The following is a 27,890-nucleotide window of genomic DNA, read 5'->3' on the forward strand; positions in this document are numbered from 1 at the left end:
TCACTCGCTGGAGTGCCTTCCTGTCCTTAGCAGTGCAGTTTCCATACCAGACCGTGATTGAGCTGGTAAGGACCCTCTCAACCGTACTTCTATAGAAGTTGCTGAGAATTTTTGGTGGCATGCCAAATTTTCTCAGCCTTCTTAGGAAGTACAGTCGCTGCTGGGCTTTCTTTATTGTTTGTTGGGTGTTGTGTCCCCAGGTGAGGTCCTCGCTGATGTGGGTCCCGGGGAATTTACAGGTTTTCACCCTGTCCACCTTTGTCCCCCCTATGTACAGAGGTGTGTACTGTGCACTCCTTCTCCATGGGTCAATAATCATCTCCTTGGTCTTGTCTGTGTTCAAGGAGAGATTATTATCCTGACACCAGGCCACCAGTTCCGCTACCTCCCTTCTGTACACTGCCTCAGATCCCCCGGTGATCAGTCCGACGACCGTAGTATCCTCTGCTAACTTGATGATAGTGGTGTTGTTCTGGGAGGCCACACAGTGGTGTGTGAAGAGGGTGTACAATAGGGGGCTCAGCACGCAGCCTTGGGGGGTCCCAATGCTTAGAACCTTTGTGTCTGATGTCTGGTTGCCGATACTAACTGACTGGGGCCGGTTTGTGAGAAAGTTCAGGACCCAGTCACAGAGAGTTGGTGTCAGACCAACAGTGAGGAGTTTAGCAGTGAGTTTTTGTGGGATGACCGTGTTAAAAGCAGAGCTGTAGTCGATGAATAATAGCCTGGCATAGGTGTCCTTGCCCTCTACGTGGGTGAGGGTGGTGTGGATGACAGGGTTGACTTCATCCTCAGTGGACCGGTTCTGCCGGTAGGCAAACTGTAGAGCAGGGGTCACCAACGCGGGCACCAGGTCGCCTGTTAGGACCAGATGAATCGCCCGCTGGCCTTTTCGAAAAATAGCTCAAATAGCAGCACTTACCAGTGAGCTGCCTCTATTCTTTAAATTGTATTTATTTACTAGCAAGCTGGTCTCGCTTTGCTTGACCTTTTTAATTCTAAGAGAGACAAAACTCAAACAGAATTTGAAAATCCAAGAAAATATTTTAAAGACTTGGTATTCACTTGTTTAAATACATTCATTTATTTTTTTTACTTTGCTTCTTATAACTCTCAGAAAGACAATTTTTTGAGAAAATATACAACCTTAAAATTGATTTTAGGATTTTTAAACACATTCACCTTTTTACCTTTTCAATACCTTCCTCTTCCATCCATCCATCCATTTTCCTACCGCTTATTCCCTTTCGGGGTCGCGGGGGGCGCTGGCGCCTATCTCAGCTACAATCGGGCGGAAGGCGGTTTCTTTCCTGTAAATTTAAATCAATGTTCAAGTATTTTTTTATTTTTATTGTAAGGAATAATAAATACATTTTAATATAATTCTTCATTTTAGCTTCAGTTTTTTCGACAAAGTATATTAGTGAAATATTTCTTCAAACTTATTATGATTAAAATTCTAAGAAATTATTCTGGCAAATCTACAAAATCTGTAGAATCAAATTTAAATCTTATTTCAAAGTATTTTGAATTACTTTTAAAAATTTTTTTATGGAAGATTTAGAAGAAATAATGATTTGTCTTTGTTAGAAATATCGCTTGGTCCAATTTATTATATATTCTAACAAAGTGCAGATTGGATTTTAACCTATTGAAAACATGTCATCAAAATTCAAAAATTAATATTAATCAGGAAAAATTACTAATGATGTTCCATAAATTATTTTTTTAAATTTTTTCAAAAAGATTCAAATTAGCTAGTTTTTCTCTTCATTTTTTTCGGTTGAATTTTGAATTTTAAAGATAAACTATTTTTAAAAATTTTATTTTAATTTTTTTCGTGTTTTCTCCTCTTTTAAACTGTTCAATTAAGTTTTTTTTTCATCATTTATTCTCTACAAAAAAAAAAATCCGTAAAAAGAAAAAACATTTACGACAAAATGACAGACAGAAATTGTGTTGGCCCTGCGATGAGGTGGCGACTTGTCCAGGGTGCACCCCGCCTTCCGCCCGATTGTAGCTGAGATAAGCGCCAGCGCCCCCCGCAACTCCAAAAGGGAATAAGCGGTAGAAAATGGATGGATGGAAATACCCATTTTTTATATATATAGATTTATTTATTTAAGGTAATTTGAGCAAATTGGCTATTTCTGGCAATTTATTTAAGAATGTATCAAACTGGAAGCCCTTCGCATTGATCAGTACCCAAGAAGTAGCTCTTGGTTTCAAAAAGGTTGGTGACCCCTGCTGTAAAGGGTCCAGTGTGTCTGGGATGGTCTTCTTGATGTGTGACATGACTATCCTCTCGAAGCACTTCATCACTATTGGGGTGAGTTGTCTAGTATGTTTACTATTTTATTTAGGAAAAACTTTGAATAAGAATCATATGTTTAATGTACCCGAAGATTTTTTGTTAAAATAAAGCCAATAATGTACTTTTTTGTGGTCCCATTTATTTAGAGAAGTATTGAAAAGTATCGAAATACATTTTGGTATAGGTCCCGGTACTATAATATTGGTATCGGGACAACACTAGTAAGAACAGAATTAATTGGTTTATTCTTTGACTACCTTAGTAGTCATTTTTTCACTGGAGAGATTAGTCTCTACGATGCAACCAAGATAGGTAATCTCATTTTTGTTTGTTATTATATTGTCACCCACTTTGACTGTGAAGTTATCTACTTTTCTGAGGTTAGGAATTGACCCAAAGACCTGTGTACTTGCAAGTACCGAGGCAAGTCTTATTTCGGCAGTTTGTCATTGAAAGCCTTGCTAGTCTAGGTCTTGAGGATTCTAGCTTCTCTTGTTTTGTGGCCGTTAGCCTCGGTTCTGTTCTTCATGGGTACAGAAAATGATGGAATGATCACTTAAGCCTAATACAGTAGTTCCACTCGTAGTGATCTGAGACTGGTCAGAAGTAACAAGGAGGTCTATGAAGGTTTAAAAGGACTCACTCACCCTGGTAGTTTGCTTAATGAGCTAAGTGAGACAATGTTGGTGGCACAGCTTAGTGAAGGTTTTAAAAATGGGTGCATCCTTTCAGGACATATCTGTGTTCCAGTCCCCAAGAAGTAAACCTGTATCAACATGTTTACATAAAACCCACACAGTCACTAAATACATTTTATACTGTAAACAAATCTAATTAAAGTTATAATTTCACTTCCTAAATCTGACTTACAAGTATCAATAAGTGAACATAAACAATTATTTTCAATAACTAAAGTAGTCAAAACTTGAATTATTAAGGTGACTGACTTTCCTTCAGCTTGTCGTAGATGGTCTCCTATTCCTAAAGAGGAATTGTTGATGAAGATACTCCATAAAACAGCACATAGTAAAACATGTTTTTGTGAAAGTTCCTTTTGGCCCAGCCAACAAAATGACCACCAAAAAATATTTTGCATGATCACAAAAACATACCATGAATGTTATTGCAGTGATTTTGGAATTAGATTTTTTGAATTTCCAGGATATTTTAGTTATAGTAATGACAATATCATTATAATATTATGGTTAAGTTTACAGATAAAGTTTAGGTGTCATAGACCGTATACACAAAACAATATTTACCCACTTTACATCAGTGAAGTTAAGAGTGCTTCAATCAATGCGGCCTCGTACTTATAAAAACTTTTCAAATTGCCCCTCATTAAATTTCCAAGTCTGTTTTTGTACTCACTGTACCACTTTTGAATTAATTTTAGGAAAAAAGGAGGTATTTCCTGTGTTTTTATTGGTTGTTTTGCTATACACTTTTAACACAACACAGGAAAGAACACAAATAATGTCATTGTGTTAACAGTGTCACTTCAAAACTATTTCTATTCTCTCTTTATCTTATTTACTTATTTACCCAACAGATGTCCAGCAGCCCCCTCACATAAAAAAGGAAGAGGAGGATCCACAGCCCCCCCACATGAAAGAGGAAGAGGAGGAAGTGTGGATGAGTCAGGAGGGAGAGTGTCCTGTAGGGCAGGAGGAGGCTGATGTCAGCAAGTTTCCACTGACTGTTGTCTCTGTGAAGACTGAAGAGCATGAAGACAAACCACCTGAGTCCTCACAGCTTCATCACAGTCCAAGTAAGCACAACATTTTATTCTCAGGGCATTCAATCCATCACAACTGGACTCTTCACTTTCTCTTACAAGACCTTTGTCCTCTCATCCAAGTAGGCTTCATCACTTCATGCTCATACATTTCAAGTCTTGAATATAATCACTGGAATTTAGAGGTGAACTGCACTTTTTGGGTTTTTTTTTCTATTTTTCACAATCATTATGAAAGACACAACGGTTGATATATTCACACAAAAAAAATCACATTCTAACTGGGCTGGGCGATATGGCCTTTTAATAATATCTCAATATTTTTAGTCCACATCACGATACAGCATATATATGTGGATATTTTGCCTTAGCCTTGAATGAACACTTGATGCATATAATCACAGCAGTATGATGATTCTATGTGTCTACATTCAAACATTCTTCTTCATACTGCATTCATATATGCTACTTTTAAACTTTCATGCAGAGAGGGAAACCACAACTAAGTCAAATTAGCAAAAGTGTATTTATTAAACAGTTATTAAACAGTGGCACAAACATTCATGTCATTTCCAAACAGAAAGTGCAAGATTGTCAGAGACATTTCAAAACAAGCTATGAGTGCACTTTTGTGCATGATGTCACTAAGATGACATCAAAACAACACTAAATTACAGTGCTCTTTGTGTACTGAAGGCCACTACAATAGTTTAAAACAAATAAAGTGCACTTTTCTGCATGATGTCACTAAGATGAAATATCAAAACAACACTAAATTACAGTGCACTTTGTGTACAGAAGGCCACTACAATAGTTTAAAACAAATAAAGTGCACTTTTCTGCATGATGTCACACAAGCTATTTCAATAACTGTCAAATAAAAATGGGCTGCATAATAGGAAATCAAATAGTGTATGTCCTTCGCTATGTGGTAGGTTCCTACGGACGTTATCTCCTTCTGTTGTTGACCAATTTTTTAATATGGGGTTGATGTGGAAATGGTTGCTTGGGCATTTTGTGGGTGTGGCACCAAACTGAGATGTTGACATGCAGAGTTTCAAGGACTCCTCATTCTTTAGCGGGTGACTTTTCAAATGATGCTACACATTAGCGGTGCTGCTACTTTTTGTAGCAACACTTTTGCCACATACTTGTAGGGCTGGGCGATAAAACAATAACAATATATATCGCGATAGACATGTGATCACTATCAATAGAAAATGGGGTTGATAGAACGTTCGATAATTTCATTGAGTTCTGTTAGAAAAAAAATAGGAAGTAAGGCCCAGCTGGAACCGCACGGCACTTTGGGAGGTGTAGGCAGAGGAAGGGCTTTGGCTTCTCGACCTATCACGGCCGAGCCTGAACCGCAAGGCATTCTGGGAAATGCTAACAGGAAATAAAAAAAAGCAACAACGTCTAGCTGACCACGAGGAGTGAAACGAAATGGGAATATGAGTACGGCAGCACGAGAGGAAATTGTAAATAAAAAGTGAAGCGATGGTTGAGTAGTTGCTTGAGTTATTTTTTTTATATGCTGAAGTTGGTTTGATTATTCCATAAATGACTGAAGAGGGTAAAAGGTTTGTTTTGTCACAGATGTTCAGACGCAAGTTTATTCCGATGTTTATAATATTCTGTTAGACATGTTTGTTTCTGCTTACTTAATTTGACTGTTATTTATTTGCATATATCGTTACCAATATGGCTTCAAAGCCTGAGTTGTACACTACTAATTTCTTAACTACAATACTTTGCACATTTTGTTAGATTAAGCATTTGTTTAATGTCAATATTTTGCACATCGACCAGTATTTTCATTTATAATGCTGACATCGTTTGAAAGGTTAAAGGTTAAATTTAAAATAAAAGTATTTAATTTCAGCCTTTTTTCTCCTGGTCTTTATTTAAAACAGTTGGGTTTTTTTTATATCAATAATTATCAATATCGACTGGTATGAAACAGTTATATCGTGATACATTTTTTAGTCGTATCGCCCAGCCTTACATACTTGACATATTACGGTTGTCTCGATATATGGAGTATATTCCATATATCGCCCAGCCCTAATTCTTACTCATAAATGTAAATAAAAGTCCACTTGCAATGGAGCCAATGGGAGGTCCTCTCTAAAATGAATGAGCTTTTTTTCAAAATGACACCATTTACACATTTTTCAACCGATTCAAACAATTCAACATATTCCACTAATTCTGGAAATTGAAATTACAACATTTTTCAACCCACCTTAACCGTTCCACCGTCAAATCAATCCTTTTAATCAGGACAGAAAACAAAGCTGTTTTTGAATTGGAAAAATTTCCAGTGTTCCCGAAATTAAAGAAATTCCATAAAACCATTTCTCAATTAAAAATGTTACGACTTCAACATTTCTAAACCGATTTGAAAAATTCCAACACCAACCATTTCAACTCATTCAGAACATTCACATTTTTTAGCATGTCCCAAAAAATTCCTGCTTTCCCCGAAATTCTCCAAAATTTCCATGAAATTCCCATTGAAAGGAATAAAATAAAAGTTCCAGAACTCCCACATTTTTCATCTGATTCAAACCGTTCCAACTTCAAAATATTCAGTTTGTTCAGGAATTGTGTGCTCCCTTTCAACACTTATTAAAAGAAATTCCTGGATTTTCTGGAATTCCCGGTTTTTAGGGACATTTTCCCCATTCAAAACGAATTATCCATGTTTCAAATTTCCACAATTCCCACATGTTTCAAACCATTCTACCTTCAACACATTCAATTCATCCTGGAAATTCAAACAACCAGTTTTCCACATTCAACAAATTTACAGGAATTCCCGTTTTTTTCTAACCTTATTTCCAACCTTCTTTAGTGCGATGACTCCTTTCACATTGTTCAACCCATTTCAACCGTTCCACTGTCAAAACATTCCTCTGAGTCAGGACAAAAAAGCATGTTGGTTTAAGAACTTTAAAAAATCCCGGTTTTCCCGAAGTTCAAAGTCTTCAACATTCAAACTATTCTTACATTCATACTACATTCTGTCAACCTTTCAGTTCAACTTCAGCATTGGAGAATTCACACAGAATTCTTTCAGGAATTGCTTCATCTACTTAATATTATTATAATAATTAAATGTAGCTTACCACATTGAATGTGTGGACTGCATGAATGATGTCTTCTCAGTTCTCACTCTAACGCAATTTGAGTGTCTAGAAACACACTAAATTAATTCAATATTACTATTATTAATAAGGTAAACAAGTTATCTTTTGAAGGAGTAGTCAGTAATCTGATTACTTCTTCCCAGTTTAACTGTGGTGACATTATCTAAATGAAAGCAAAACAGATGTCATCTTTTTTGGCCAACATGCGTGACCCCGAATGGGACAAGCAGTAGACAATGGATGGATGGATGTTGACTATGCTCATGCTATTTTTAGAGCAGACGTGTCTCTAAAGATAAATGTGAAAATGGCAGTAATTATTGTCCACCAGCAGGGGGAGCTCTTTACTAGTACTACTGCGTGGAGGCTGGCATGTGGTACATTATTTCCTGTGTGTGTATGACTTATTCAGAGGGAGAACAGCACACTTTCATGTATGGCGTCTACCATTAAGGATTGCAGGAAGGACTTTTAGGATGTTTTTATATGAATAAGGTGGATTGGACGTTGGCCTGGGAAGGCATTCCCCTGAAGGTCTTCTTCATGTGTCAGCTGGAAGTACCCTGACTGCTGTGAGGGGAAAATGATGAGATTGTGAGATCATATGTTGGTGCAGGACAATGTCTCATGTGACTGAGCAAAGCTGGACTTTTCTGAAGAATGTTTGTTTTGTCCTGTCCCGCAGACCTCAATGAAGAACATCTACCTCATGAGCAGGAGGTGGAACCACAGTACCCCCACATACACAAGGAAGAAGAGGTACCACATTCCCAACACATCAAAGAGGGAGGAGAGGAGCCACATCCCCCCCACATTAAAGAGGAACATGAGGCGCCACAGACCCATAATGTTAAACTGACCCTTCACATTAAAGGGCAAGCGGAGGACCCACTGATCTTACACATCAAAAAGGAAGAGGATGATCCACTGACCCCTCCCTTTAAGGAGCAAGAGAACCCACTGAACCCTTACTTTAAAGAGGAAGAAGAGGACCAAGAGCCGCCGCACATTAAAGAGGAAGAGGAGGAAGAGGGCATCAGTCAGCCTAAATGGTTGGAGGAGTTCCCAGTGACTGGTGTCCCTGTGAAGAGTGAAGATGATGAGGTGAAAGGTGAAAGTGAGGAGAGGGGAGGGGGGGAGCCTCCAAGCAGCAGCTCAACACAACACATGACAACAGAAGCTGATGGAGACCACTGTGGAGGATCACAAGCAGACAAGCTCTTAGCTCCACTATCAGATAGTGAGGACACAACGTCACACTCTCCTGACACTGATGATGAAGACTCTAAAGATGATAAGACATGTCACACTGACAACACTCACTTCAAATGTTCTCACTGTCACAAAACCTTTCAATACCATTGTCGTCTGAAAAGACACATGAGAACACACACTGGAGAAAAACCTTTTTCTTGTTCACTCTGTAGTAAAGGTTTTACACAAAGTCACAATTTGAAAGTCCACATGAGAACACACACTGGAGAAAAAACATTTTCTTGTTCAATCTGTGGTAAAAGTTTTGCACAAAGTCAGGATTTGAAAAAACACTGGAGAACACACACTGGAGAAAAACCTTTTTCCTGTTCAATCTGTGGTAAAGGTTTTGCACAAAGTCAGGATTTGAAAGTACACATGAGAACACACACTGGTGAAAAAGCTTTTTCCTGTTCAACCTGTGGTAAAGGTTTTACACAAAGTCAGAATTTGAAAGCACACAAGAGAACACACACTTGTGATAAATCACATTCCTGTTCAATCTGCAACAGAAGCTTTGGTGACCAACCAACCCTTGTAGCACACATGAGAACACACAGTGGCAAAAAAACTTTTTCTTGTTCAATATGTGGTAAAGGTTTTGCACAAAGTCAGGATTTGAAAGTACACATGAGAACACACACTGGTGAAAAACCTTTTTCTTGTTCAACCTGTGGTAAAAGTTTTACACAAAGTCAAAGTTTGAAAAGACACATGAGAACACACACTGGTGAAAAGGCTTTTTCCTGTTCAACCTGTGGTAAAGGTTTTACACAAAGTCAAGATGTGAAAGTACACATGACAACACACACTGGTGAAAAATCACATTCCTGTTCAATCTGCAACAGAAGCTTTGGTGAACGATCAAGCCTTGTAGCACACATGAGAATACACCCGGGAGAGAAAGTGTTGAGTTGCAGTGTGTGTGGTGAAAGATTGTCTTCTAAGTACCAGTGTAAGAAACACAAGTGTGCTGGTGAGAACAGCAGCAGCAAATGAAACTGCAGGATTTGAAATAAACTGTCCAGACTTTCATTTTGACTTTCTAACAACATCAGCACATATAACATGTTATTGTTTGTGTAACAATCTTTTTTAATATGCTTCTACATTTATAGATGAGATAGTTTGGAATATGGAAATATTACATATTTGTATTTCTAATGGTAATAATCCCATAGATTATCACCTTTATATGATATACATATGTACTGGTTCACATCTGAAACATCTTCTGGACCACTTCAGGAAGCATATTATTATTTACTTTTTACATAATTTGAACAGTTGTCTTTTATACAATTTTGAAATGTTAAGTTTTATTAATCATTTGTTGGGTCTCTATAATCCATTGTATTAATTATCTTTATTACTGTCTTTTGTAATATGATGATTGTGTTGTGATTGTTTTATATGTATGTCCCCAGACCTTTATGCAATATAAAAAAATAGATGAAATGGCTGAATTGTTTGTGGAAGGATGGTTTTGTTTTTACTACATACACTTGTGGATAAAACACAAATTTCAATTATTGTGTTTTAAAACATTTTAATGTTTTTTTTTGTTGTTATTTTTTTAACATCCTCCAAAACAATATCAATATCATTCAAAGTTTGGAATGTCAGGCAAAAGCCAATTCTGTACATCATCCTACAGAGATTTACTTGGCATAAATTCATAGAGCTTTTCCGTTGGCGAGGGCAGAAATTGGCGTTTTATCCGATTTTGAGTCACAAATATATCAGATTGTAATCAGGGTGCCAATGCTGGATACTTTTATGGAGACTTTATGGACGATTTTAAAGTGATCAAGGCGTATTTGTTTGTCTAAAAGACATATCACCGACCGTCAGCGAGCTTGGTGTGTCTTTAGCCAGGTGGCTAGCTAGCCAGTCCCTTCCGCTAACCTCCAGCTCGCCTTGAACTTTAAAGTTTGCTATTTTCGCCACAATTTTATCCACTTAGTTAATCGCTTTTGATGTTTGTGAGTTAACAACTGTTGTTTTGTCGAAGCTTGGTATTTTAACTATTTGCACATTTGAAATGCTGTGTCTATAGGCCTCCTAGTGCTGATGCTTTTGTATCTGAAGGAGTTATGTGAGATGTTTGACAGGGAATAGAGAAATCTATTTACTGGGTGATATGAATGTTGACTAGCTGGGACAGGGGCGTACAAACACAAATAATTGACTATCCATTTTAAATGCTTGCAATTGTCATGATCTGTGGTCTAGATCATGTGTTGTTTAGTTATGTTCTGTAAGTTTTGGACTCCATTAGTTCCTGTATTTGTGCACCCTTGTTTGTTTTAGTTAACAATGGCTACCTATTAGGTTCACCTGCCTCGTGTGTCCGGTACGCACCTGCTCTAATCAAGAAACTTTTATTTAAGCCTGTCTCTGCCAGTTTGTCGGCCTGGTTTCATTGTTTGCGTCACACCTTTTCCAAGTAAGTTTTTGTTCCATGCCATAGCCTATGCTAAGTCTAAGATGTACGTTTGTTAGACACGCTTGCCTTTTTGTTGTTTGCTGTATGCTGCGGACTGTCTGTATTTTGGTAGTTGGGAGATTTATATTAAATAAATCTAATCCAACCTTCACGCCTTCGTCCGGAGCCGTCAGTCCTGCATTCCTGGGAGAACAGTCCTCGCATAAAGATGCGACCACGCCATGACAGCAATCTGTCCCATATTGTTGCCCCTCCCACGAGAATAGGTGTAGGTAGTGATAGTATTATTTTAGCTACATGCATTGATCATATTTATACAAATGTCCGTGACCAATGCTGCAAAGCAGTCTTGGTTCCTGGAAGTTTTACTGACCACAATACAATAGCAGTCACTAGAAAGACAAGGGTTCTTAAACCTAAAGCAAAAAATATTTTTACAAGGTCTTATAAGAGATTTGATGAGTGTATTATTGATGAAATATGCTGTTTAAATTGGAAGGAGGTGTGCAGTGAGGGAGACCCTGAGGCTGCACTGGATTTATTTATGTTAATTTACATGAGTGTTGTGGACAAGCATGCCCATTTGAAAAAGTTTTCAGTCAAGACTAAGTCTGCCCCATGGATTGATAATGGACTTGGGAGTTTAATGACAGAAAGAGACATGGCTAAGAAAGCTTCAGTCAACTCATTTTAATAGCTTTGCTTCTTCCTACTCCTTTTCGGACATGATGTAATGTTAAATGATATGAAATTGTCTGATGTATTATGTTGTATGTTCCATCCATCCATTTTTCTGCTGCTTATTCCCTTTGGGGGGGCGCTGGTGCCTATCTCAGCTACAATCGGGCAGAAGGCGGTGTACACCCTGGACAAGTCGCCTTCCCATGGCAGGGCCAACACAGATAGACAGACAACTTCACACACTAGGGACCATTTAGTGTTGCCAATCAACCTATCCCCAGGTGCATGTCTTTGGAAGTGGGAGGGGCCTATCCCCAGGTGCATGTCATAGGAGGTGGGAGGGGCCTATCCCCAGGTGCATGTCTTTGGAGGTGGGAGGAAGCCGGAGTACCCGGAGGCAACCCACACAGTCACGGGGAGAACATGCAAACTCCACACAGAAATATCCCGAGCCCGGGATTGAACCCCCGACTACTCAGGACCTTCGTATTGTGAGGCAGACGCACTAACCCCTCTTCCACCGTGAAGCCCGTAAGTACGTTCATATTCGAAATAAACTAAAGAAAGAAAGTATTGATTGATTGACTGAGCTTATAATGCAATTTTACCAAGTGATAAAGTAACAGCACAAAGCACACATCAGTCATATTAAATGATGCATCAAGGACAATACTGTAATGACATCAAATAGATATTTTTAATTTCACCAGAGTACCTGGTTGGTTTCACATCTTGTTCAACCACTTACCAGAGGGAACAACATACCTCTTTTTTCAAAAATCATCATCAAAAAAGTACAGCTTGATGAAAGGGTATGGTGCCATGACCCGGAGTCAAACCAGGGTTGCTGCAGCCACAACACAGAGTACTAACCACTATACCATCACAGCTGTAACAAACCATCCAGACTGATAATGTGTTTGCTTCCCTGTTCATGTTCATAGACAGAATAGTCACAACTACTTTGAATGCTAGTGACCAAGCCCCAACATGTTTTACTCTAACAAGAGGAAGCCGTGCTCAGGCAAGATTTGTTTTGTTTCACCTTTTTCCTCATCCACTTTATTCTGATTGAATGTCCCGAGTATACCAACAGATACATCTTCCAGTTATCTATTCACAATAAAAAAGACAACTTATGCATGTTCCAGTTAGTAGATATTTATTTTAAAAGCAAAAAAACAGTCCCTAAGAAATGGTACTGACTTTTGTTTCAGTTCAATTGACAAATAACAACAAGATAGACAGAAGTTGAAACTAGAATCTTCTCATCTGTAAACTCGAATCCTCTGATCCGTAGTCAGACGCGTTATCCATTGCACCACTAGCCCTATGTGAAGCCTGATTTTACTGTAGTACAAGTTGTATATCGTAAACATCTTAGGCCAAAGGAACACACAGTTTACATGAGGCTTACTACCAAAACAGGGCTTTACTGACTGCTTATGTTGGACTTTAAAATCTAGTGACCTTCTATTTGTTGCAGCCTGGGCCTTCACCAGCTCTACCTGTTGCAGCTAACCTCCACTAAAAATTGAAGTAAAATGCTTCTGGCAAGGGCTACACGGTGGAAGAGGGGTTAGTGCGTCTGCCTCACAATACGAAGGTCCTGCAGTCCTGGGTTCAATCCCAGGCTCGGGATCTTTCTGTGTGGAGTTTGCATGTTCTCCCCGTGAATGCGTGGGTTCCCTCCGGATACTCCGGCTTCCTCCCACCTCCAAAGACATGCACCTGAGGATAGGTTGATTGGCAACACTAAATTGGCCCTAGATTGTGAATGTTGTCTGTCTATCTGTGTTGGCCATGCGATGAGGTGGTGACTTGTCCAGGGTGTACCCCGCCTTCCGCCCGATTGTAGCTGAGATAGGCGCCAACGCCCCCCGCGACCCCAAAAGGGAATAAGCGGTAGAAAATGGATGGATGGATAATTGCCACCTTGTCACTGAACATGCTGACTGATTCACCTTCACCTTCACCTTCACGCCGATAATATAATCATAATGAGGGACTTTAATATCCATAAAATACCCCATCGGACCCACCGTGCGTAGCGCTCCAGACTGTAATTGATAGCTGTGGTCTCACACAAATAATAAATGAACCCACGCATCGAAACGGTAATACGATAGACCTAGTGCTTGTCAGGGGTATCACCGTCTCCAAAGTTACGATACTCCCGTATACTAAAGTATTGTCCGATCATTACCTTATAAAATTCGAGGTTCAGACGCATGTTCGTCAAACTAATAATAATAATAACTGCTATAGCAGCCGCAACATTAATACAGCCACAACGACAACTCTTGCTGACCTACTGCCCTCGGTAATGGCACCATTCCCAAAGTATGTGGGCTCTATTGATAACCTCACTAACAACTTTAAAGACACCCTGCGCGAAACCATTGATAACATAGCACCGCTAAAGTTAAAAAAGGCTCCAAAAAAGCGCACCCCGTGGTTTACAGAAGAAACTAGAGCTCAGAAATTATTATGTAGAAAGCTGGAACGCAAATGGCGCACGACTAAACTTGAGGTGCACCATCAAGCATGGAGTGATGGTTTAATAACTTATAAACGCATGCTTACCTTAGCTAAAGCTAAATATTACTCAAATCTCATCCACCGTAATAAAAACGATCCTAAATTTTTGTTTAGTACGGTAGCATCGCTAACCCAACAAGGGACTCCTTCCAGTAGCTCCACCCACTCAGCTGATGACTTTATGCAATTCTTTAGTAAGAAAATTGAAGTCCTTAGAAAGGAGATTAAAGACAATGCGTCCCAGCTACAACGGGGTTCTATTAACACTGACACGATGGTATATACGGCGGATACTGCCCTCCAAAATAGTTTCTCTCGTTCTCTCGTTTTGAGGAAATAACATTAGAGGAATTGTTACAACGTATAAATGGAATAAAACAGACAACATGCTTACTTGACCCTCTTCCTGGGAAACTGATCAAGGAGCTCTTTGTATTATTAGGTCCATCAGTGCTAAATATTATAAACTTATCACTCTCCTCGGGCACTGTTCCCCTAGCATTCAAAAAAGCGGTTATTCATCCTCTTCTTAAAAGACCTAACCTCGATCCTGACCTCATGGTAAACTACCGACCGGTGTCTCACCTTCCCTTTATTTAAAAAATCCTTGAAAAAATTTTTGCGGAGCAGTTAAATTAACACTTAGCGTCTAACAATCTATGTGAAACCTTTCAATCCGGTTTCAGGGCAAATCACTCGACGGAGACAGCCCTCGCAAAAATGACTAATGATCTATTGCTAACGATGGATTCTGATGCGTCATCTATGTTGCTGCTCCTCGATCTTAGCGCTGCTTTCGATACCGTCGATCATAATATTTTATTAGAACGTATCAAAACACGAATTGGTATGTCAGACTTAGCCCTGTCTTGGTTTAACTCTTATCTTACTGATAGGATGCAGTGTGTCTCCCATAACAATGTGACCTCGGACTACGTTAAGGTAACGTGTGGAGTTCCCCAGGGTTCGGTCCTTGGCCCTGCACTCTTCAGCATCTACATGCTGCCGCTAGGTGACATCATACGCAAATACGGTGTTAGCTGTCACTGTTATGCTGATGACACCCAACTCTACATGCCCCTAAAGCTGACCAACACGCCGGATTGTAGTCAGCTGGAGGCGTGTCTTAATGAAATTAAACATTGGATGTCCGCTAACTTTTTGCAACTCAACGCCAAAAAAACGGAAATGCTGATTATCGGTCCTGCTAGACACCGAACTCTATTTAATAATACAACTCTAACATTTGACAACCAAACAATTAAACAAGGCGACACGGTAAAGAATCTGGGTATTATCTTCGACCCAACTCTCTCCTTTGAGGCACACATTAAAAGCGTTACTAAAACGGCCTTCTTTCATCTCCGTAATATCGCTAAAATTCGCTCCATTCTGTCCACTAAAGACGCTGAGATCATTATCCATGCGTTTGTTACGTCTCGTCTCGATTACTGTAACGTATTATTTTCGGGTCTCCCCATGTCTAGCATTAAAAGATTACAGTTGGTACAAAATGCGGCTGCTAGACTTTTGACAAGAACAAGAAAGTTTGATCACATTACGCCTGTACTGGCTCACCTGCACTGGCTTCCTGTGCACTTAAGATGTGACTTTAAGGTTTTACTACTTACGTATAAAATACTACACGGTTTAGCTCCATCCTATCTTGCCGATTGTATTGTACCATATGTCCCGGCAAGAAATCTGCGTTCAAAGGACTCCGGCTTGTTAGTGATTCCCAAACCCCAAAAAAAGTCTGCGGGCTATAGAGCGTTTTCCGTTCGGGCTCCAGTACTCTGGAATACCCTCCCGGTAACAGTTCGAGATGCCACCTCAGTAGAAGCATTTAAGTCTCACCTTAAAACTCATTTGTATACTCTAGCCTTTAAATAGACTCCCTTTTTAGACCAGTTGATCTGCCGCTTCTTTTCTTTTTCTTCTATGTCCCACTCTCCCTTGTGGAGGGGGTCCGGTCCGATCCGGTGGCCATGTACTGCTTGCCTGTGTATCGGATGGGGACATCTCTGCGCTGCTGATCCCCCTCCGCTTGGGATGGTTTCCTGCTGGCTCCGCTGTGAACGGGACTCTCGCTGCTGTGTTGGATCCGCTTTGGACTGGACTCTCGCGACTGTGTTGGATCCATTGTGGATTGAACTTTCACAGTATCATGTTAGACCCGCTCGACATCCATTGCTTTCCTCCTCTCTAAGGTTCTCATAGTCATTATTGTCACCGACGTCCCACTGGGTCATTATTGTCACCGACGTCCCACTGGGTCATTATTGTCACCGACGTCCCACTGGGTCATTATTGTCACCGATGTCCCACTGGGTGTGAGTTTTCCTTGCCCTTATGTGGGCCTACCGAGGATGTCGTGGTGGTTTGTGCAGCCCTTTGAGACACTAGTGATTTAGGGCTATATAAGTAAACATTGATTGATTGATTGATTGACCCGAGATTGCCAATATGGATGATATCTCAGATGTTGGGAAAATCAGCATTGACAAGGTCCTGGGTAGCTCAGTTGGCAGAGCATCAGACTTTTAATTTGAGGGTCCAGGGTTCAAGTCCCTGTTCAAGTGGCTGATGTTAACCTCTTTACACTTCTTAAAATACATCCCTTTGCCCCGTGGTAGCAGTCCTTGTACCTGTATTAAATTTGAACAGTTTTCAACAGTGATTGCTTTTTCTCTATTTCATTTGAAAAACTGAAACCAAAAACCTCCCTCACATCCACTTTAGTTCAGGTGGGAGAGCGTTAATGTGATCATTTGAAGGATTAAACGCAATACTTTAAAGTCAAATTGTTAGACAGTGTAACTGTATGGAAAAAGTTGTAGTTAATATTTTGCTGTAGGTGTGTTAGATGCACCCTCACATCACACTGAGCCCAGCTTTATTACTCTCAGTTTCAAGTTATACAGTCCAAGACAAACCCTTAAGACAACAAATTTGTGTTTGAAACAGCCCGATGAAAGCGTCAGTTAAATACCAAACATTGGCATGAGGAAAGATACACCGTTAAACAAAATAACAGTTCTTGGAGCCTATTTATATTTATTTATTAAGTGTTTTGACAATGGAATCCAATGCCAATGATGATGTTGATTATTGGATGTTTAGATGAATTATTATCGTGTTCAGCTGCTCACACTCCTCCTGGTGAGCCACTTCCTCCTCCTATAATTAAGAAGACAGCACAGCTGGGCGCTGCCTTGGTCTGTCCGTCATGCTGAAGGAGTGAGGAGTGATATAGTTTGTTTACACTAAATAAGTTATTTCCATTATATAGAAAGTCAACCACGGAGAAATTGTTTCGTTTGAGAAAATAAATGATCAACATTTTGAATCTGGAAGTATCTTATTGAAGAATTTAGTGCGTCATAAACCTCCTCCTCAAGGCAACTCTGCAATCTTTATTTTTATTTTTTTGTAACTTTTTGGAACAACAGAATAGCCGTAACAACGGTTGTCCAAATTAAAAATGACGGAAAGTTGTGTGACAACTGATGCTAAGATTCCTGGCAGCAAGCTTAAGGTTTATGGTATTTATAAATGTTGTTTTTTAAAAATAGAATCAAACTACAGGCTAGTCTTTCAGCAACTGTCATCCAACACAATTCATGATGCATGATCTCAATGCCGGTCCTAAATGAGCAATGGAGAGCTAGTCTGGCAGCTCTGTTTTGGGTAAGCTGGATTTGATTTAGATCTCGTTTAGATGCATTAGAGCAGATTGCTGGGCAGGAGTCAAGATGAGACAATACAAGGGATTGTATCATTTGCTTCATAGTTGTGTTAGTTCAAAAATAGACACTTCTTCTTATGATTGAAATGCTTCTGCTCATTTTTGTTACTATTTTTTGAAGTTTTGCTTCTGAGTATGTATGTTATTTTTTATTGAACAATTAAACATACATAAACAATGTATAGACACATTAAAGGCCTACTGAAAGCCACTACTAGCCACCACACAGTCTGATAGTTTATATATCAATGATGGAATATTAACATTGCAACACATGCCAATACTGCCTTTTTAGTTTACTAATGAGCAATTCGACATTTCCCGGGAGTTTTTTCATGAAAACCTCGCGTAATGATGACGTGTACGCGTGACGTCACGGGCTGTTAGGAAATATGAGCGCTGCACACACACACACACACACACACACAGCTAGAAGTTGTCTGCTTTAATCGCATAATTACACAATATTTTGGAGATTTGTGTTGCTGAATCTTTTGCAATTTGTTCAATTAATATTGGAGAAGTCAAAGTAGAAAGATGGAGTTGGGAAGCTTTAGCCTTTAGCCACACAAACACACGGTGATTCCTTGTTTAAAATTCCCGGAGGTGAAACTTTACTATGGATCAGAGCGCTTTCAAGCGAACATGGATCCCGACCGAATGTCAACCAGCAGGTTTCGGTGAGAAAATTGTGGTAAAAAGTCGCATCTTATTGGAGATCAGCTGAGCTTGTGCCGTCCATAAAGCTGCCGTCGACTCCCCTGAGAGACTGGTGTCAAGACACCCGTGGAGACACACCTCCGACTATTCAGCACTGTTAAACTCACTAAAACACTAGCAACACAATAGAAAGATAAGGGATTTCCTAGAATTATCCTAGTAAATGTGTCTAAAAACATCTGAATCCGTCCCAATGCAATCGCCTTTTTTTTTTTTAACTTGTTTTTTTTTTTCTAGTCCGTCGCTATCAATATCCTCAAATACAAATCTTTCATCCCCGCTCAAATTAATGGGGAAATTGTCTTTTTCTCGGTCCGAATAGCATTTTTTGTTGGAGGCTCCCAATAAAAACAATGTGAGGATGTGAGGAGCCATCAACATGTGACGTCATCGTATGCGACTTCCGGTAGTGGCAAGGCTTTTCTGTTAGCACCGAAAGTTGCGAACTTTATTGTGGATGTTCTCTACTAAATCCTTTCAGCAAAAATATGGCAATATCGCGAAATGATCAAGTATGGCACATAGAATGGACCTACTATCCCTGTTTGAATAAGAATATCTCATTTCAGGTACTTTCAATACAATTGGAGTCAATGTTTTTTCAATATTTTCAAACATCACATTAAATCCAATCCTCCAATAAACAAAACCCGTTCAAATAAAAGTAAATATGAGACCATTTGAAAAAGATTAAAATAAAAAAATATATAAATAAATAAACTTACACCTGCTTATTTAAAACCACTTAAATAATTCCAATAAATATAGTCATTTAAGGGCTTTTTCTATTTTTTACAATCTTCCAAGAATGAATTAATAAATTGAAATCATGAACACAAAGTGAGAATTTGGATTTAACGTAAAAAAGAGACTTTTGTGCATTAGAACTAATGTTTCACACTTTTTAAAAATTAAAATTAATTCATGACACGATAAATCCACGCATGCGCAAAGACTACATCACTTCCTGGACTTACGATTTGTTTTAATGACAGAGCTCCTGCGACATCACGTTCTGTGACATCTGAATGTTTTATTCATGTTTTTTTATATAAAAATACAGGACTGTCTCAGAGAATTAGAATATTGTGATAAAGTCCTTTATTTTCTGTAATGCAACTAAAAACATGAAAATGTTATACATTCTGGATTCATTGCACATCAACTGAAATATAGCAAGCCTTTTATTTTAATATTGCTGATTATGGCATACAGCTTTTTTACTTGGTCTGAGGAAATATTCAAATTTTTTGAGATACGACTTTTGAGTTTTCTTAAGCTGTATGCCATAATCAGCAATATTGAGATAATAAAAGGCTTGCAATATTTTAGTTGATGTGTAATGAATTCAGAATGTATGACATTTTCAAGTTTAGAAAATAAAGGACTTTATCACAATATAAAAGGGAACAACAATAAAAACACGTGGAAGGGTACATTTAAATAAATCAGGCAGTAATATCGCTACAATTTCTAGCACTTTCACTCTTGTCATTGCAATGAATGTCGCAGGGGGGCGCCACTGAACCCCAAAATAAAGCTTTGTTTGATATACTTTGAATTTACTTTTAGAAACAAAACACTCTTTTATATCACGTTGATATTCAAATAAATATTACGTAAAAGAAAAGCATGGTAACAGTGACAGCAGGCAATATCTTATATAGAGCTACCTCTTCGTCCACCCGGCTGTGACGTCATTCCCAGCTTCCGGGGTAAACGGAAGACATCAGAAAGAGCACATCGAATGAGAAAGACGCTAATAAGTCAGTCCTATTATTTTTTCTCCAGTTTGAAATATTTACGTCGTATAAAATACATATTTGATTCTTTATTTAAGGATAAAGTGGTCTCGATGCGCTAGAAGCACTGTGCTGCTTCTCGTGCTATCTTTGCTTGTTAGTTAGCTTAGCTCGCTAGTTAGCTTAGCTTGTTAGCTGCTAACAGAAGACACAGAAGTTATCAACACATCGCTAAGTAGAGATCAAGTGTGAGAGTAAAGTGTTGTGATTGTGTGAAAATGTCTACATTACAAATGTTGAGAGCGTTGGTGGATCAGCGACTAACTGCTGCCGTTGAAGAAATATTTGTAGTGTTAGAAAGAACGATAGCAGAATACCAGGCGGAACTTTCTAGAACAAAAGAGGAAAACAATCAACTACTGGACGCTGTTTTCAAGAAACATCAAGTTGTGTTACACAGAACAGGTTTGTTTACTTATTACTCTCACATCTTTACTAACACTATATTTGAATAATTACAAGAAAATGACATTTACATTTTATAATATAATCAGGATGAACAGTGGTGGAACAAGTCAGAGCTGGGCCGGGGGCGGCCCCCATGACGGGGCCCCCTTAACTCAAATAATAAAGCTAATTCTAACATCGTTTTACAACATGCACATGCCTCTCTGGGTTTACCGCCAACAATCTTTAACCAGGTTTTAAAACTTTTTCCAGCCATTTTTGCTGACATTTGCATTTTCCTGACATGTATTTATTTTCTCACGTTCACCACAGCATCAGCCCGTTCACAGGATGTAGAAAAATTATCAATGGGGATCTGATTTTTTTTATTTATTTTGCCTGTCTTTCACAATCCTTATGTAAGACAATAATATGTTTTTATTTTGTATGCATTCTAAGTTGGAAACAAACATTAGCAAAATCTTAACTATCCTAATTCTAACAATGGAGTCAATGGGATCACCTCTATTCCGCTCACTAAGCCCCCTAAATAAGAATGAGTTGATCAATATAATATACCCAGAAGTCTTTTTCTTAAATGCTATCCCTTTAAAACATGCTGTAAAAATGCATATCCTCTAGAAATATTCATTATAATAGCCACAAACTGGAGGGTATATTTTTTAATTAGGATAACATTTAAAACATTGTTTCAAGTTTTTATGGAATTTTCCAGGGTGTAGCCCACCTTCCGCCCCCCGTGATCCCAAAAGGGACAAGAGGTAGAAAATGGATGATGGATGGAAAAAGACACATCATGGAATGATATTTATATTCTTGAGATGCATGAAAGATAAATTTGAGTTAATGAAATATGGAGAATAGATTGTATTGTGCACCCTTTGTTTAAAAAGGGTACAGTTAGGGCTGGACCATTGTGGGAAAAATAATAATCGCCATTATTTTGATTGATATTGTAATCACAATTACACAATTATTCATTCATTTGAAAACACCAGTATTTGTTTTCATTACCAAAACTCAACGTTAAATATAGTTTAAAAAACGGATATGAGTTAGTAACTAATCAACCACAAGTAAAAAAAATAGTTCACATAAATTTAAGTAACAATGGCAATAAAAAAAGACAGTAAAATTTTGTTTTATGTTTTAATTGTTTTTAGTTCCATTTTTTACCTTTTACACTTTTTTTTTTACTACCATTTAAGTGTGTGCTTTTTTTGTCAAATAAAAATGTATACAATGTTTATTAATTAAATGCAGAATCTCTCACATTTATTGGTGAAATACATCGTTGGACAAATTTGACCCGTACTTTGGGTCAATGCATGGATAAGTTCATCATGCTTGTGTGAGGTGCTTTTTTGAAACCTTTGTTAGCGCAGTCAGACCTATTATTGTGAAGGGGGAAGTGTGCTGCTGTTCTCAGCTTGAAGTGTGGAGGCCATTTGAGGCTGGTTAAAAAAAAAAAGGAGGGAGAGACTCAAGTTGCGACTGCTGTGCTGTTTGTACATTAATCCTACATGGATGATGTCGTTCACAACAACACAAGCAGATGAGATGTGTTGTGGATTATGGATTTTCCAACTTTAACTTCGTAGTTTAGTCGCTATTTCAAATGGGCGCCTCAAGGACGGGACGGTTGCATGTTTCACAGTAATAGTCGTTGTGACGTGTAGAGGACGAGGAAGTTTATTACCATTGTGGGGGAGTTTTCTGTGTCTACGTACCTTGGACACATCCGTACACCCACCGGAGTGACGCCACGCTCTCTCCGCCGTGTGTTTGAGGAGCCTGCAAAACACTTGCACATACATGTAACAATCTTGTTCAATCAACAATACGGTTTGGTATAAACCTAAAAAAAAACAAAAAACAATACAACCATAAAGGAAAAAAGTTGGCTTTTGCGCCACTAGCTTAATGCTAACCTACAATGGACGACCACATTGATAGGCTAACAAAAATTAGCATTGCGATCGTTTTAAATTTGTACAAAGGTTTAACAAGTAATATTTTAGTTTAACAAAAGTGACATAAGACAACAGTCAACAGATGAATTGTTCTTCCATCCATCCATCTATTTTCCATCCGGGGGTCGCTGGAGCTTATCTCAGCTGCAATCAGGCAGGAGGTTGTCACGTTCGGAACACATTGTGATGCGTGGGGATGTCAACTCAAGATGCACGGGACCAGACAAGCAAGTTAGCAGGTAGGAGCTGGATTTAATATATAAATTAATAAAAGAACACTGATACAAAGGCAAAAGAAAGCATGTGCAACTCACCGGGAGCTAGGCTAAACGCTCGCACTGAGTAAAAAGTCCACAGAAGCGCGTGTCGAGCGCACAGAAGCTAAGAAGGAACGTAGCAAGCCAGAACAGGAAAAACTTAACCAAACGTGAGTGTTGCATAAAGCAAGTGAAGAACTCAGACCCAACAAAGGCAGGTATAAATACAGAAATGGTCATCAAAGACAGGTGTGCGCCGGGCGCCAGTGCAGTTGGAACAAATGAAGTCGCTATGGTGACCAATACAAACTAGGAAGTGCACGAACTAAGAATCGGAAGAATCAAACCATAAACAAGAAACACAAAAGACTCAAATATAGACAAAAGATGTGATCCAGGAATCGGATCACAACAGAGGTGGTGTACACCCTGGACAAGTCGCCACCTCATCGCAGGCATTTTTACTTACATACATATATTCACCAAACTGTGTAGAAACTAAACTTTGTACTACTAGGCCTTCATGCCCATCAAATCTTAAAACCCCGATTTAGTATGGGACATTATTACCAGGTCTTCTTGTATCGCAAAATTGTGAAATTACATTTTTTCCACTCACAAAGACCCCAAACGTCCAGATTTTTAACCGCTGATTTGTATTTTTGATGTTCAGTTGGCCGAGCAGAGGAATTAGTTGTCACGACAGCAAACTGTGTCTTCTTCCATCACGCCTTCAACCATCCTCCATTGCAGCAAATACATTACATTTCCTACAGGTATTATTATCACTGAAGGACTGTAGAACAAGGCTAAACATAGCTTGAAACATGAATAAGTAAGTGCTTAGTAATTTTTCCCATTCAAAATAATTTGGCTGTTTTTCAAACTTCTACCATTTCCACTTTTTTCAAGTGATTCAAATCATTCCATCTTCAACATGTTTCACTAAACCTGGACATTCAAACTATCATTTTTCCAAGTTCAAAACATTTTGAAGAATACCCAAAATTCCCATTTTTTTCAATCCCTTTCTTCACCCTTTTTTGTGTCGACCACATTTTTCAACCCACTTCAACCGTTCCACCAGCAAATCATTCCTCTTAAAGAGGACAAAAAACAAAGTTGTTTTTTTCTCTGGAAAAATTCCTGGTTTTCCCAAAATTCCAGGAATTCTATCATTCTATTTCTCAACAAAAAAAAGTTACTACTGACCGATTTGAAAAATTCCAGAACATTCACATATTTTAGCATTTTCTAAAAGAATTCTGCTTTTCCCAAATTTCCAAAATTTTCATGAAATTGTCATTGAAAATAATGGTACATTTTTCAAAGTTCCCCAACTAAACATTTTTCATTTGATTCACACCGTTCCAACTTCAAACTGTTCAGCCTATTCGGTAATCACAGGGTTTCCTTGACAAATTCCAAAAATTGCCAGAATTCCACGTTTTGCGTGACATTTTTCCCCATTCAAAATGAATTAGCCATTTTTCAAAGTGCCACCATTTCCACATTTTTCAACCAATTCAAACAATTCCACCTGCAACATATTCCACTAATTCTGGAAATTGAAAATATAAAATTTTTCAACCCACTTCAACCGTTCCACCGCCAAATCATTTCTCTTAATCAGGACAGAAAACAAATGTGTTTTTTAAATTGGAAAAATCCCGGTTTTCCCGAAATTCAAGGAATTCCATAAAACCATTTCTCAATCAAAAATGTTACGACTTCAACATTTCTCAACCGATCTGAAAAATTCTAACACCAACCATTTCAACTCATTCAGAACATTCACATTTTTTAGCATTTGTGAAAAAATTCCTGCTTTCCCCGAAATTCTCCAAAATTTATATGAAATTCCTATTGAAAGGAATAAAATGAAAGTTCCACAACTCCCACATTTTTCATCTGATTCAAACCGTTCCAACTTCAAAATATTCAGTGTGTTCAGGAATTGTGTGCTCCCTTTCAACACTTATTAAAAGAAATTGTCTGGAATTCCCAGTTTTTAGGGACATTTTTCCCCATTTAAAAATAACTATCCATTTTTCAAATTTCCACAATTCCCACATGTTTCAAACCATTCTACCTTCAACACATTCAATTCATCCTGGAAATACAAACAACTAGTTTTCCACATTCGACAAATTTCCAGGAATTCCCAGTTTTTTCTAACCTTATTTCCAACCTTCTTTAGTGCAATGACTCCTTTCACATTGTTCAACCCATTTCAACCGTTCCACTGTCAAAACATTCCTCTGAGTCAGGACAAAAAAAGCATGTTGGTTTGAGAACTTAAAAAAATCCCAGTTTTCCCGAGATTCAAACTCTTCAACATTTAAACTATTCTTACATTCATACTACATTCTGTCAACTTTTCAGTTCAGCTTCAGCATTGGAGCATTCAAACACAATTCTTTCAGGAATTTCTTCATCTACTTAATATTATTATAATAATTAAATGTAGCTTACCACATTGAGTGGGTGGACTGCATGACTGATGTCTTCTCAGTTCTCACTGCAACGCAATTTGAGTGTCTAGAAACACTTTAAATTAATTCAATATTACTATTATTAATAAGGTAAACAAGTTATCTTTTGAAGGAGTAGTCAGTAATCTGATTACTTCTTCCCAGTTTAACTGTGGTGACATTATCTAAATGAAAGCAAAACAGATGTCATCTTTTTTGGCCAACATGCTTGACCTCGAACAGTACAGTAGAAAATGGATGGATGGATGTTGACTATGCTCATGCTATTTTTAGAGCAGACATGTCTCTAAAGATGAATGTGAAAATGACAGTAATTATTGTCCACCAGCAGGGGGAGCTCATCACTAGTACTACTGTGTGGAGGCTGGCATGTGGTACATTATTTCCTGTGTGTGTATGACTTATTCAGAGGGAGAACAGCACACTTTCACGTATGGCGTCTACCATTAAGGATTGCAGGAATTACTTTTAAGATGTTTTTATATGAATAAGGAGGATTGGTTGTTGGCCTGGAAAGGCATTCCCCTGAATGTCTTCTTCATGTGTCAGCTGGAAGTACCCTGACTGCTGTGAGGGGAAACTGATGAGATTGTGAGATCATATGTTGGTGCAGGACAATGTCTCATGTGACTGAGCAAAGCTGGACTTTTATCAAGAATGTTTGTTTTCTCCCGTCCCGTAGATGTCGAAGAACATCTTTTTCGTGAGCAGGAAGAGGAACCACAGTCCCCCCACATTAAAGAGGAAGTTGAGACGCCACAGACCCATAATGTTAAACTGACCCTTCACATTAAAGGGCAAGCGGAGGACCCACTGATCTTACACATCAAAAAGGAAGAGGATGATCCACTGACTCCTCACTTTAAGGAGCAAGAGAACCCACTGAACCCTCACATTAAAGAGGAAGAGGAGGACCAAGAGGCGCCGCACATTAGAGAGGAAGAGGAGGAAGAGGGCATCAGTCAGCCTAAATGGTTGGAGGAGTTCCCAGTGACTGGTGTCCCTGTGAAGAGTGAAGATGATGAGGTGAAAGGTGAAAGTGAGGAGAGGGGTGGGGGGGAGCCTCCAAGCAGCAGCTCAACACAACACATGACAACAGAAGCTGATGGAGACCACTGTGGAGGATCACAAGCAGACAAGCTCTTAGCTCCACTATCAGATAGTGAGGACACAACGTCACACTCTCCTGACACTGATGATGAAGACTCTAAAGATGATAAGACATGTCACACTGACAACACTCACTTCACTTGTTCTCACTGTCACAAAACCTTTAAATACCATAGTTCTCTGAAATTACACATAAGATCACACACTGGAGAAAAACCTTTTTCTTGTTCACTCTGTAGTAAAGGTTTTACACAACGTCAACATGTGAAAGAACACATGAGAACACACACTGGAGAAAAACCTTTTTCTTGCTCAGAATGTGGTAAAGGTTTTGTTCTCAGTGAACATTTGAAAGTACACATGAGAACACACACCGGTGAAAAACCTTTTTCCTGTTCAATCTGTGGTAAAGATTTTACACAAAGTAATAATTTGAAAAGACACAAGAGAACACACACTGGAGAAAAACCTTTTTCCTGTTCGACCTGTGGTAAAGGTTGTACAAGCAGTACAGATGTGAAAGGACACATGAGAACACACACTGGTGAAAAACCTTTTTCTTGTTCAATCTGTGGTAAAGGTTTTACACAAAGTCAGGATGTGAAAAGACACATGAGAACACACACTGGTGAAAAAACCTTTTCATGTTCAACCTGTGGTAAAGGTTTTGCACAAAGTAATCATTTGAAAAGACACAAGAGAACACACACTGGAGAAAAACCTTTTTCCTGTTCGACCTGTGGTAAAGGTTTTACAAGAAGTACAGATGTGAAAGGACACATGAGAACACACACTGGTGAAAAACCTTTTTCTTGTTCAATCTGTGGTAAAGGTTTTACAACATGTACATATGTGAAAGTACACATGAGAACACACACTGGTGAATAATCACATTCCTGTTGAATCTGCAACAGAAGCTTTGGTGAACGATCAAGCCTTGTAGCACACATGAGAAGACACCCAGGAGAGAAAGTGTGGAGTTGCAGTGTGTGTGGTGAAAGATTGTCTTCTAAGTAGCAGTGTAAGAAACACAAGTGTGCTGGTGAGAACAGCAGCAGCAAATGAAACTGCAGGATTTGAAATAAACTGTCCAGACTTTCATTTTGACTTTCTAACAACATCAGCACATATAACATGTGTGACATTGTTGTTTGTCCAACAATCTTTTTAATATGCTTCTACATTTATAGATTGGATAGTTTGAAATATTGAAGTGTGACATATATGTATTTGTAATTATTAATC

General features: G+C 38.6%; 2 protein-coding genes and 1 non-coding gene across 11 annotated transcripts in view; all 3 read left to right on the top strand.

The window, feature by feature from the left end:
* Positions 1-27,890, top strand: part of LOC133537310 (oocyte zinc finger protein XlCOF22-like) — a 340,825-nt gene that overhangs the window by 42,828 nt on the left and 270,107 nt on the right. The window lies entirely within an intron of this gene.
* LOC133537307 (oocyte zinc finger protein XlCOF6.1-like) overlaps positions 1-27,890 on the top strand; it is a 275,459-nt gene that overhangs the window by 5,268 nt on the left and 242,301 nt on the right. For 4 of the 9 annotated variants that reach the window (XM_061878325.1, XM_061878335.1, XM_061878333.1 and 1 more), the window contains exon 2: positions 3,867-4,085. In XM_061878325.1, coding sequence (XP_061734309.1) covers positions 3,867-4,085 — 219 coding nt within the window. Of the gene's footprint in view, positions 1-3,866; positions 4,086-7,892; positions 9,928-20,297; positions 20,808-26,217 lie in introns of those variants that run through there. The other 5 variants (XM_061878330.1, XM_061878328.1, XM_061878332.1 and 2 more) reach the window with 5 other exon arrangements.
* trnak-uuu (transfer RNA lysine (anticodon UUU)) lies at positions 16,642-16,714 on the top strand. Its single transcript has one exon. It is a non-coding gene; the product is annotated as a tRNA-Lys (tRNA).

Source organism: Nerophis ophidion, linkage group LG18 (assembly GCF_033978795.1).
Source record: "Nerophis ophidion isolate RoL-2023_Sa linkage group LG18, RoL_Noph_v1.0, whole genome shotgun sequence".
Lineage (NCBI taxonomy): Eukaryota > Metazoa > Chordata > Actinopteri > Syngnathiformes > Syngnathidae > Nerophis > Nerophis ophidion.